Source organism: Pygoscelis adeliae, unplaced genomic scaffold (assembly GCF_000699105.1).
Source record: "Pygoscelis adeliae isolate BGI_AS28 unplaced genomic scaffold, ASM69910v1 Scaffold402, whole genome shotgun sequence".
In the NCBI taxonomy this organism is placed as follows: Eukaryota; Metazoa; Chordata; class Aves; order Sphenisciformes; family Spheniscidae; genus Pygoscelis; species Pygoscelis adeliae.
This window is the reverse complement of record NW_008824411.1, coordinates 7296882-7309792: the sequence shown is the minus strand read 5'-3', so window position 1 is coordinate 7309792 and position 12911 is coordinate 7296882. Positions and strand designations below refer to the sequence as shown.

Genomic DNA, 12911 nt, shown 5'->3' with positions numbered 1-12911 from the left:
GGCCAGCTTTCCCCAGTTCATGTACTGAGCATGACGTCACATGGGATGGAATATCCCCTTGGCCAGTTTGGGTCAGCTGTCCTGGCTGTGCTCCCTCCCAGCTCCTTGTGCACCTCCAGCCTTCTCAGTCGGTAGAGCATGGGAAGCTGAAAAGTCCTTGACTAGCGTAAACCCTACTTAGCAACAACTAAAACATCAGTGTGTCATCAACATTGTTCTCATCCTAAATCCAAAACACAGCACTGTACCAGCAACTAGGAAGAAAATTAACTCTATCCCAGCCGAAACCAGGACAGCCTGTGAGGTGGTGAGGCTGGTAAGAGTATAAAGGGTATGACCTCAGTCTAAGCAAAGGCTGCTATATTCAGACTATGACACTGAATGAAGTAAAAGCACATTTACAGTGAGATTTGCACTCGTCCCTCATCCTCACTTTTGCAGCTGTTTCAGTGATGGCATGTAATTTCCCAAATTTTATTTTTCCTTGAAGTATTTGACAAGTCTTATTCTTCAGCAGGCTGTATTGGAAGGACAGGTTCAGATTCTAGACTGGATGTTACCCATAAAAACTCTTCAAGAAGTTCTGAAAGGTCAAGAAGTAAAGTACGGGGAAGCTTCTCTTCCGAATGATAACCAAGAAGATCATGCCTCTGTAAATAAGGACTTCCTGCCCGTGGAGATACGTGGAATTCTTGATGACTTGCAGTTAGATTCCATGAGTACAAAGCAAGAGAAAGATGTGGAAAAGCAGAATCAGAAATCTGTTTTGCCTACTCAAAATGCCAGGAGCCACAGTCCAACCAAAAGGAAACCAGACAAGATAGCTGCCAGTGAGGAGCCTCAGGTGATCTCTAAGAAACGTCACTATGATACAGATGAGGTTCGTCAGTACATCATCAGGCAGCAAGAGGAGAGGAAGAAGAAGCAGAATGAAGAGAAGAAAGCACAAAAGGAGGCAACAGAACAGAAGAACAAAAGGCTTCAAGAGCTCTACAGAAAGCAGAAGGAGGCTTTTACTAAAGTGAAGAATGTGCCTCCTCCTGAGCCTTCAGCAGCAAAACGGTTACAGGAAACCTATTCTAAACTATTGCTAGAACGTACGTTTTTAGAAGAGCCACCTCAGCTGCCTGTGGTGCAGGAAACGCAGGTATAGCTGATTCACTAAATGTGTTGCAGTTCTTTGCAGGAATAGGAGGTCATATGTTTAGGAAGGTCATGACTTGTCCTGGTGTGGTTGTCAGTTAAGAAAAAGGATACAAAGAAAACTGTGTAGCTTTTGCTTAAACATAGTTGTTTTGATCTGGAGCCTCCTTGCTAGTGGCTGCTTTTCACCTTTCTTTCTTTCACATACTAGAAAGGTGAATGGAAATCATCTTTCTATTATAAATAGAAGCAGAATTCTGGATATTAGCTAACAGCAGCTGTAAAGGTTGGCTCCTTTGACACCAGTCAAACCATAAGAAGAGCTTTGTCTGAAGTTGCTTTCAGTCAGTGCACAAACTTTTATCAGCAGTGAGTTAAAATAAGTTTGCTAATCAGAAACTGAATACGGAAGAAGATTAATATATGGTAAAAGACTAATATCAATTTGATGTGTTCAGATGAACTAGTTCAGTATATGAGCAAAGCTTTTTTCCCCAGTACATTCTGCTGAGACAAAAACATAAATGTCTTGTGTTTTTAAGTCTTTGTGTGGTAGGAAAGATGCGATACTACACTGAGAAATGTAAGCCTTTTCAATTTTAATGAGACAAGAGCTTCTAAACTCCTGCAGACTTTTGAAAATGCATTTTTCTGGTTCTCTTCATTTCTAGCCCAGACCTGGTTATCAACCATCTGGGGAATCCGACAAAGAAAACAAGGCTCAAGAGCGTCCTCCTAGTGCATCTTCAAGTAGTGACATGTCGCTTTCAGAACCGCAGCAGCCGCTGCTGAGGTGAGACACTGTGGGCCTTTTGAGAGAGGAAGATACTCTAGTTTTCATCTCTGAGAGGTGAAAATAGACTAGGCTCTTAAGTTCATGTTCTAGCGAGAGTAATTGTCTTTATGGCAATTATAACGTTTCCTCGCAGTAAAGAGGAAGCTGATGCAGGAAAGCATATGAAAATTTTGGCTATGGGTATTGAGTTAGCCTGTAAATAAATAAAGTGAACGGTGGTTGCTGTTAATCTTTTGCTGACATCAAGGAGATGTACATTTCATATTGGGAGACTATATTTCCTCTGCCATTGCCATCAGACAAAAGAAGCTGATCGTATGAATACGTCTGTTGATTTTTCTTATTTGATTTGTTCAGTGTTTCTATTTAATCTATTCTCTTGGATTCAGGCCTTTAGTTACTGTCTCTAAAGTACCAAAACCCTCTGCTTCTGCTTGGAACTAGCCTTTCCCTATTTCCTTTCATGCTGCTTTCCCCATTTTTAACTGTTCAGTGTATTACCAAAGTTTTTCTTACTGTAAGTCAAGGTGCCTAACCAAACACTTAAATATAAGCAACTAAAAATCATTAAGTTTCTTGCATATCCTTAATATCCCTGTTGTGCAAGTGTGTCTTCATTTTTAATTACATAATGAATGTCTGCTGCTTAAATATGTACTTGCTTCATTATCTGTACCTTAACTTGGTCAAATCAACATTGACTTTGTAAATTCAATGAGACCTGTTTCCTTTCTGGAAAAGTTCAAGGAAGCACTAGGAATGCTATGTAGTACTGTGTATAGAATAGGCTGCTAAACCGTATGGTAGTAAATATTGTTAGTGTAACATCGTAAGGAAAAAGGTAAGTACTAATAGTAGGGGAGAGATGAGACTTAAAGGGCTGCGTAAGTTATTTGCAGAGCCTCATAGTAAGCAGAGAAGCAGTTTTTTATGAGGGACTTCCCAGGTTTCACAGTATTCAGAATACATGAAAGTGATATTAGCGAAGGAAGGTCTCTACAGAGCTCCTGTCATGCAAATGGGAGCTATCTGGAAATAAAAAAGATGTCTTACAGAACTTTAAACATCCTTGTATTCCCAGTCCTCCTTTTCTCTAAGTGTTCTTCATGCCTACCCTAAGTGACAGCTCCAGTGAAGCATGGGCTGGGTTCAACTGGAGGGGGAAGGCTGGGGCTAAGAAATTCCAAGGGGGGGGAAGGGGGGCGGGAATTATGTTTCCTCCCTTTTGAGGTCAGGAAACTTTTGGAAAAGACTTACTGCTGCTGATGAAAACACTCAGCTTGTTACAACTCTAAAGCACACAGTACACCCTGAACGGCATTTCAAATTTGGAAGGTGCTGTGTTGTTTGGTTTTTTTAAATAACATTCTGTAACTGTTTACTGTCCCATTCCCTGCCCTTCTGATTCCACCAAAAAGTATTTCTTCCTGAAAAATAAATTTGTGGCAATGATACTTTCATCTAAAACAACAGTACTTGTATAAGTCACCAACTTAAATGTTGACTATTCATTTCAGGAGTGATTTGATGGAGCCTCCATGGGTACAGCCAGACAGGTTGAGCCCAAGAGTCCAGCTCTCTCACCCGCAAGCTCTCATGGGCTCAAGTGGAGGCCCTTGTTCCCAACACTGGAGTCTGGAGCAGATGGACCTTTTGTCAAAGGAGTGTGACGCGATGTTGGCAGGCAGGAGGAGCCATGCTGCACCCATGGGATCGCTGACCTTGATGCCTCAGCCGTACCTGAATTCACCTGCTGCACAGCAAAATCTCTTGGTAAAACCTACTGCTAACCAATATAAGAGTAAATTAGATCGGATTGAAGCTTTGAAAGCTACAGCTGCTTCCCTTTCTAGCAGGATTGAAAGTGAAGCCAAAAAGTTGGCTGGGGCTGGTATCAATTATGGTACCATGTGGAACTCAGACCATGAATTTATGCAAGAAAACCAGGATGATGGGCGGTGGGCAAAGGCTGTGAGTCCTCCTGTGAGAGAGGAAAATGAAGATGCTTTTTCGGCCAGGATTCAAAAAATGTTGGGTACCTGTGTGTCTCATACAGCCTTTGATGACAGCCTTCCTGGGGTAGGCAACCTTAGTGAATTTAAAAAGCTCCCTGAGATGATCAGGCCTCATACTGCTGCAGTCAGCCTTGGAATGAGGTCCCTTGCTGCTAAGAGGCATGAGGGGATACTAGGACATTTATCTAAGAGACAGACTGACTCCCCGGGCCGTGAAAACCAGACTTATGCTCTGAACAAAGCTGTAATTCCTCATGAGTCCAGCATTGACTCCATCAGTGAAGGGCCTCTACTGAGTGATGGAAGCCTCTCTGAAGAGGAAGGAGGCCAGCACAAACAATTGCCACTGAAGATGCTGGAGACATTAAAAGAGAAAGATTTCTGCATTCGGGAGAGAAATGCTTTTGAGCCCATAAAGGAGTTTCAGAAAGAAGCTGAGAAGTATTTGCCACTTTTCACTCAGACAAGTGGTGCACACAGCAAGGGGCCGTGGGAAGAACTGGCGAAGGGAAGTCCCCACAGTGTCATCAACATCTTTGCGAAAAGTTATCAGCTTCATGGAAAAGGTAAAAATGGAAAAATCTCTCAAAGCTCTCATGAATTACTGTTTTCCCCAGTCTTACAACTCCTTACACTTTATACTTCACAGGTAAGGAATGTGCTTTTAGATGTCTCAATCATGAATCTGTGTAAGGCTTTCTCACTTGACTTTCAGATGATAAAAATTATTTCCCTCCCTTCTTTTGCCTTCTTGTCTAAGGAAAAAAAGAATAAAAAAAAAACCCAACCAAAAAACAACCACACTTTTGGGCTGGAAGAAGATTATTTTTGTGTTAGATTGCTCTGTATTTCTAGATCGGTAACTAATTCATATGCTGGGTTACATGTATTAAGGACACCCATAGTTATGGAATTGTGAATGTGAGGTTTATATTTATTGTATCCAAAATAGTATACTAAATCTAAATTGCCCAGAGTGCATTTGGAAATGGTTCTCTCACCATGGAGAACAGACCCTCTGGATTGGAATGTGCATCTTCCTACTATATATGCACTCCAGATCATCTGCAGTAGCACATAATTCTTGTTTCAGTTAAGGCAGAAAGATGAAATGCATGCTTTATGCAGCACTTACTTCGTGGCATAAACATAAATGCTTACATGTATCCTGAGATCTTGCTACACAAGAATAATATAGCTTTACTATATTATTAGAAACATGTAACTTCAGTGGATGAATGATGTGGACTTGCCTTTTGCATCTTTGCTCCCATGAGTTATTCGATAATGTCTTGAAGTAGTGCGACGATTGAAACTCTTGTAACAATATTTGATTTTGAGAAGGTAAAGTTTTGGTGTATCAGTAGGGATACACCTACTGCTTAAATGAGCCCATTTCAAGTGTTAGTGTCTTAGGGCATGCTTTACAAGTGTCTCATGCAGGGTGCTTCATTTGACTTTCATTTTTTGTACAAATTTATTCTTCATTTTATGAGTAGTGTTTCTCTTGCCTTGAGTTCCTCATTTTGAGGAGGAAAGTTTTCTGAGAAGTTGATTTTTATCTTGTGTTTTTTCTTGATTCTTTTTTCTATCATTTTATTTCCCTTAAACGTGATTGCATTTAAATTTTCTGCAGGTGGCTCTACTCTCTCTATGCTCTTCAAGAATATTTTAGCTGGAGTGTGTTAATGAAGTAGAGTATTCAATAACTTACAAAAAGAGGAAGACTGTGCTTGTTATGTTGTGTTAAAACTGCCATGGGATGGCTATACTGTTGTTCTCCTGATGTTTTTGTATTTGAAAGGAAGTCTCTGTAACTCGTGGTTGGGAACATTTTAATTTCTGCAGTTTTATTACCTGTTTGCACATTGCATTTGGTATCATTTTTGTCTTTTCCCTTCTTTGCCTACACTTTAGCGTTTGATGAAAGGTCGAATGGAGGGTCTGCCCTGCTGCGCCCTTTACTCCCTGCCATGAGCCCTCCAGAGAGCGTGGTCTCTTACGAAGATGATTTTGCCTCATCGCAGGGAAGTGGCACTTTAACAGACAAAAAGATTGCACGTGACCTCAGGTAACTGTGTGTTAGGTTTCTTGTAAAAATCACAATGCAGAATTTGACAGAACATAGTTAATGCAAAATTTGTTTCATAGTATGGTGGTTTTCTGTTCTGTTATACTGTATTGTAATACTAGTGAAAGTGATCAGGTATTTCCTTAGAACCTTGCAGTTAATATAGCAAGCAGCATGGTTAAGACATAAAGATTCGAGTCAAGTATTCCTCATCTGTCTAATTTTTGTTCTTCCTTAGTCTGGCAGGTAGCTTTAGGCTAGGTTCTTACCCTTTGTAGTCAGGTGAAAATAAGTTGTTGGTTAGTCTTTGTAATTTAGAAAAAAGAAAAGATATTTGAAAGTGTTAAAATACCTTGAGTACTTCAAAATTTTGTAAAAAGCCTATAATTGCTTTCAGTACGGGTTCAGTAATGCTTAGTAATGGATACATAAATTGTCTGTAAGAACTTTTAAAACCTTTTGTTCAGACTAAAATTTGAGGACAATAAATCCTAGACTTCCCATGTTACTATTGAATTCATGTGGCTTCCTGAATTTCCTAAGACCCATTTTTTTGTAATGAAATATGTTTACATCTTTTGGGCACGTTGGGGAAGGCCACAAGTACCGTGTTTATATGGATACTTCTTTACCTAAGAAGAAAGAGAGGAAGGTAAAAGGCACTTTGCACACTGAAAATGTTGGCTGCAAAAAATGCTTTCCTTCTGATTAAACTTCTTGATAGGTCTTCTGTTGGTATTATTTAGTATAAATGCATTACCCCCTTATTTGCAAATCTTTTGTAATCTTGTATTGAAAATCACTCATATTTCTGTCAGTTTATTGATGATATCTGTATGCCTAGAGATTGTCTAAAATGCAGTCATATTCAGAGTCATTGTTATGTTGTTCAAGTCTATAGTCAAATAGCTCTTAAGAGTTAGCATTGGAAAGGATGGTTGTTATCCACCTTTTACTGTTTCATATTATCGGAAGTATGTTCCAGTAAGTTCAATATCATGTCAAACTTCCTAATGTTTTAGCTGTTATAGTTTTTAATCTCAAAATCAATGCTTTTCAAGATGGGCTAATTAGTGCAGTTTTAGCCATCTGTCTCTAATTTAAAGTGTGGTGGATTTCTTGTGCACAATGTAATGGGGCAGTTGGAAGTCCTTAGTTAAGCACTGTCAGTGTGCTCCTTTTTAGTGTTGCTGGCAGCAGTAATTCAAGCATTCAGGAAGAAGTTTCTAGTAGGAAGTCTCCCCATGAACCTCGATCTGTAGCACTTGCTTCTCAGCATTCATCTGGACCACGGTCTGCAGCATCTTCTCGCTCATCTGCTTCCTCTAAAAAGAGAGGGAAAAAGGAACGTAAGTGCAGTACTTGACCGTAGAGTATTTTTTTTTTTAATGAGGTTTTAGGGTTTTCTTGTTATGAAAATTGCAGTCTTTCTACATATCTGGAAACTGTAATCTAATACTGATAGGATGATTTATTTATTCCTCCAGTGATTCCTTCTTAAATTCTTTTTGACTCTGATTATTCTCTGACCTTAAAATACAGTCATCTAAAATTAAATAAGCAAGAGGTTAACAGCACTGAAAATTTTTCCTTACCTAAACCAGCCTTCTAAGAAATTAGTTAATCTTAATATTGTGTGGCAACTATCCTCAGATTCTGTATTGAGGAAATTCCAATAGGCTGCTGAGAAATCAGAGCTATGGCCACATTTATGAAGGTGACAAGTTTGTCTGTATGCTTCATCTTTGGATCACAGGCAGTTTTCCTAAGTGCACAAATTAATAAATACGCTTCTTCCTAGAGTAACTTGTACATTACAAAAACATGAAGAAACTTGAGATGTGGTACACTCTTACTATATAAGCAATGGATAACATAAGAAAAAGCTAGGTTTAAAGCCTATAAAAGGTGAGAAAAATAAGATTGGGTGTTCCAAATTATCTCTCTCCCTATTTTTTTTCAAAATTCTCTAGCTTACCCAAAGAAAGCTAGGCTTTATTCTGATTATCAGTATTGAAGAGTCAAATGCGTATTTTCTTTATTTAAACCAATAGTGTGCTGAAATGAAAGCTGAGTGACAGTTTTGTTGACAGTGGACACAATATGCAGAAGAGAACTTAATTTCCTGTAGGAAGCTGCCAGATTTACATTTCTTGCTCGTTGGATTTATAGACTTCTAACTCAAAGGCATCTTTAATTGGGGAAAAAAGTTCTCAATTATTTGTTTTGGGGCTCCTGATGGCTAAGATATTCATACCAAACATAAACTTTTGGCAATGTTGTTGCTTCTTAGGGTTGGACTCTTTCAATGGAAGTTCTCACCACTTTCCCGTGGAAGAAGATAAAATGCTATCTGAATTAGAGTGGGGATCCCAACAGGCAAAGAAGTCCTTATCGAGTAGCAGAGTTTCTAATAAAGATCATGAGCAGAACCCAGATACAGACAGCACACTGGAGAACTTGTCTGGACACTCCCTGATGAGGTAGCATGGAACATATGTTACAAATATAACAAATATAGCTAAGCTTGGTAGTGTTATGGCATGTTATAAAAAATGGCTGTGTCTTTGGATGTGCAAAAAGAAAGTAACAGAAATGATCAAATGTTAGTAAGATGGGCATGCAGAAAACATTTTTTTCCCTGTATTTTAAATATGAAAGCCTAAAGTAGATGGCTGTAGGAAGAGAAAATACAAAACAGTGATTCCTCCCCAAATGACCCCTCTTTTTTAAGGATAACTGGCCAATATAGGTATCCTGTCAGGTTCAGTACCTTACACATTGAAACACAATTTTCGTTTTCTGTTTCTACAAATGGTCTGTAAGAAGTGGAAGGAAAAAAAAAAAAAAAAGCTAGTCAACCTATGCAGTCATCTTGCTCTTTTCAGTAGGATCCACAGACATTTTTGGCTAGACTTGTGTACAGCTAATACTCATAAGCCTATCCAGCTCTGTGAGATGATGCTTTTTGAGAGATGAACTGCACCTCAGAAGAGAGTATAGAAGAAGAGAAAAATTATTTTTCCTGTTGCATCCTCTGTGTGTCTACCTATGAATGCAGTTTATTTTCTGCTAACTGTGCAATGAAGATGGTTACGAAATACACTGAGCTTAGTTTTCACTGTACTTTTTTTTCTAAAAAGCAACAAATAATATGAATGGTGTTTCACTCATTCTATGTGGGTATAGAATGGTTCTGAGGTACTGACTTTTATTGGTGACTTTCACTGATATCCAGTATTGGGTTTGAAAGGTCCTGTGACCTCCTAAGATGTGCCAAGTGAAGCAGAACATCTTCCTAAGGGATTTAAGCAGCCACTGTTAATCCTTTTTGGCTTAATAAAATTGGAATAGTAAATTTAAGAAGTGTCTGCATCATTTTCTGTATGTTTGGGAAGAGATGTCTTTAACTTTCTCTTAAGAAATGTTACTAACTGTTTAAGTCAAGTTTTGGCCTTCAAGCATTTAATTGCATTTTGATGAAAGAGATTGAGACTCAGGGCAGTGGCTTATCACGTTCAGTTGCATCCATATGCTGATAGTAACCTGTTTACTTTTTGAAATACTGTTCATCGTATTCTGATACCAAAATATTGCCCTAATTTCCTGTGAGTAAAACAAAGTTCATCACTCACTCTCAAAACAGATGTGTAAATGCACATGCAGGTGAGTGCATCCTGACTTTCTCATGCCAGGTTTGTAACAGGTGGCATTGAAACTGCTTGTGTGGCCATGTAGAACATGTAGATACTATGTTAATTTTTTTTTTTTTTTTGGTGTATGCTGGCTAGGTTTAATACTTGGGGGAAAAAGGGGGTGCTCTAGAAACTTAACCCTAAACTGGGATATAGGTACAAAACCCATCTCAGGAGGCCATTTCCTAAAGGCAGACTGGGCCTGTGCAAACCATAAAAGACTGTGCATTTTGTGTGGATCTGTTTGGTGTATATAAATGGAAGAACTAGGTTATTGCTTTATTGTTTTATCAAATGGCTGAACTTAGGAGAATATTGACTCCTTTCTTTTTTTGTTTCGCTGTCAGTTTCTCAGACAAAGGAAGATCCCAGAAGACATCGACTTCTTCCCCATCTCCTGGTTCCCAAAAAATGTTGCAGTTCGATTCTATAGGCAATACAGCAGAAAGAGTCAAGTCACCTGCTGGCTTTTCTGGAAGTACAGCGTCAGGGCTGAAGCCTAATGTAGCCTTCCCCGACTTGAGTCTGGGAACTAGTAGGTCTGTAGCAGGAGCAGCCTCAGCGAGCGGTGAGTTATTCTGTTAAAACCATACTAATCCCCGACAGTTTTGGTTTTTTTTTTTTATTTTTTGATGTGGGGCACTGAAGTCTATGGAGGTTCACTAGTAAGTCTTATCCTGCAGGATGTATGCGATTCTCCCCTGCTGGTCTTCAGCATCGTTTATCAGCAGAGTTGAACTACCTTAGTGCTATTGAGGAGTCTGTGCGACAGCTTTCAGACATAGAACGAGTACGAGGCATATCACTTGCCCAGCAGGAGAGCGTTTCTTTGGCTCAGATTCTAAAGGTAATGGCAAAATACTTCCTTGTTTTAACCTTCCTTTCTTTTATTTTGCAAGAAAATTAATCAAATTAGGGCGAGTTATGCTTTTGTTAGCAATGCAGAGAAATCATAATGGGCATGATGGAGCATCTCTGATTAATGTCAATCTTTTAGGATTAATTTCTGTTATCTTTCTTATTTTAAGTTGACACCAAGGAACTAGTGACTCTAGAATAGTGTCATTTAACATACCATTAGCTGGAATCGCTGCTTTGGTTGTGTACTTCAGTAAAATAAAAACATGATTATTTACTGGGTTTGATGTTGCGTCCCAATGCCATTCAGTGTAGTTGTTCAGGCTGGATCATTTATCTTATTCCATGAAAAGGATATTTTTGGTTGAAATTTCCTTATGTTGACAAGATTGCTTGTTCTAGTTTGTTGAATTAATTGGTCTCCTAAATCCTCTTTTTTTTCTACACTGTGGTGGAAGAGTATGGGGAATGCGCATTGTCTACTGTCTACTTAAAAAGGGAGAGGGTCAGTCAGTAGGCTGAAAATTTTACTTTAGCAGGAGAGGCACCACCAGTAGAGTAGATCTAGATCCTTCAGAGGTAGCTGCAGCCAGTGGCTAAGGCAAAAAAGGTCTTTACATTTAACTTGCGTGATTAAAACTTGTTTTCCTAATCTGTAGGCACAGCAGCAGCGCCATGAACGGGACTTAGCGCTTTTGAAAATCAGGGCTGAACAAGAAGCTTTAGAAAGTCAGAGACAACTGGACGAGGCAAGGCAGAAGGCAGCTCAGGTAATGCTGCCCTTCAAAAAATGTGGAGTGTGTAAGAGGCAAAATGTTGTAAGTAAATCTGTGCCTATGAGTATTCTTAATTTGAAGCTGTGAACATATGGAAATGGTGAAGGGGTTTCATATAGCTGAAAAAAGCTCTTGGGGTCAATTTCAAAGTTTTTTCCCCCAGATTTTGAGAAATAAAAAATTATAGCCAGAAAATTCTGAAGAGCTGAACTGGCTGTGTTTTCTGCATAGGTCCATGCAGAGTCACTGCAGCATCTGGTCCAGTCACGGCAGGAGGCTGTACAAGAGACCCCATGCAAGGCTGCAGCCAAGCAGGCAGAAACTGCACTTCTCACTACAGATGCAGCTCACCAGATCCGTGAGGTGAGGTCCTGAGCGAAAGGAAAAAGCTATTCTGATTTCAGTATTATTTTGAATATTTTTTTGCCTCTAGGTTATTCTCTGTTCAATGTCATTCTCGGCACAACTTCTTCACCTTCGTAACATGACAAATGATGGGACTTTAAAGGAGCTTTTCTGGCATTACTACTTAGAAGTCAGTTGGCAGCCTTAAATCCCTGTTCACTATTCTTATGATCTTCCAGTGTACAAACTGTTAAGAAGTTTTTGTTCTTCCAGGATAGATTGATGACAGTGAACACATCATCTTTAATTCGTTAGAGTTACACTCCATCAGGGATTGATCCTGTATCTGTTTCATATGCAAATTAAAATAGAAAAGCAGGGAAATAGCAATTTTGCTTACTTTTGAAAGGTAGGAGACCAACAAATAAAATAAATAATTAAAAAAAAAGGAGGGGGGAGGAACTTCAGCAGAGCTTTTAACGTGGTACAGAGGTTGACGTTTTCTTTTTGAGTCTCTTTTCATTCTTCTTGTGGCATACAGAATTTTTATCAGTTTATCATTTTTTATACTTGTTGTTCCCAACGTGTAGCAGCTGTTTCACACACCGGTAAGAAACACAGTAACCAAAAAATGCTTTTGTTTCTTCATAGTTTAGCAATCGCAGTGACTGTGGATTAGGGTTATGGGATGGAGTGCAGAAGGCTGATAAGTATGAACATAACTGTTTCTTCACAGCTTATGCACATATTGGTGCTCAGCAAGGCTGTTTTTATGATGGGTGATGGGACTGTAGAATAATACTGATGTACTTGTTCTGGGCTTTGCCAAATATATGAAGTTTTAAATAATTTTTTAATAGACAAGAATGGGTTAGGTTAAAGGAGCAGAAAAACTCAGGCATCTGAGATACATGCGGTGGTTGTTGATAGTAGGAAGTGAAGTCTTTGATAAAGACAAAGAAACACTCGTAGTTTATAGAGCTGAAGTGGGTGGAAACCAATTAAGAAACAAGGTAGAAGAAACAGAGGCAGCTATTATTGGGTGTAGGGTTTTAATCTCTAGTCTTGCTTTAAGTTTGAAGTCCGAGAGTAAGAGGTGCTAGTGGAGAGGTCGATGGGGATGGACCTGCTCAGTGATGACGGGCTAGCAGAGTAGCTTTTCCATCCACGTTCACAAGTGACTCCTGATATTCAGTTGAACAACCATTTGTT

The 12911-nt window shown here is 39.2% G+C and overlaps 1 protein-coding gene across 1 annotated transcript in view; it reads left to right on the top strand.

Annotated features, from left to right (window-relative positions):
* The window catches only part of CEP350 (centrosomal protein 350kDa), a 65552-nt gene that overhangs the window by 15807 nt on the left and 36834 nt on the right, over positions 1-12911 (top strand). Inside the window, 11 exon segments of the mRNA XM_009320636.1 lie at positions 518-608; positions 610-1147; positions 1815-1936; positions 3457-4520; positions 5872-6025; positions 7211-7374; positions 8319-8508; positions 10068-10288; positions 10404-10567; positions 11238-11396; positions 11586-11717. Coding sequence (XP_009318911.1) covers positions 518-608; positions 610-1147; positions 1815-1936; positions 3457-4520; positions 5872-6025; positions 7211-7374; positions 8319-8508; positions 10068-10288; positions 10404-10567; positions 11238-11396; positions 11586-11717 — 2999 coding nt within the window.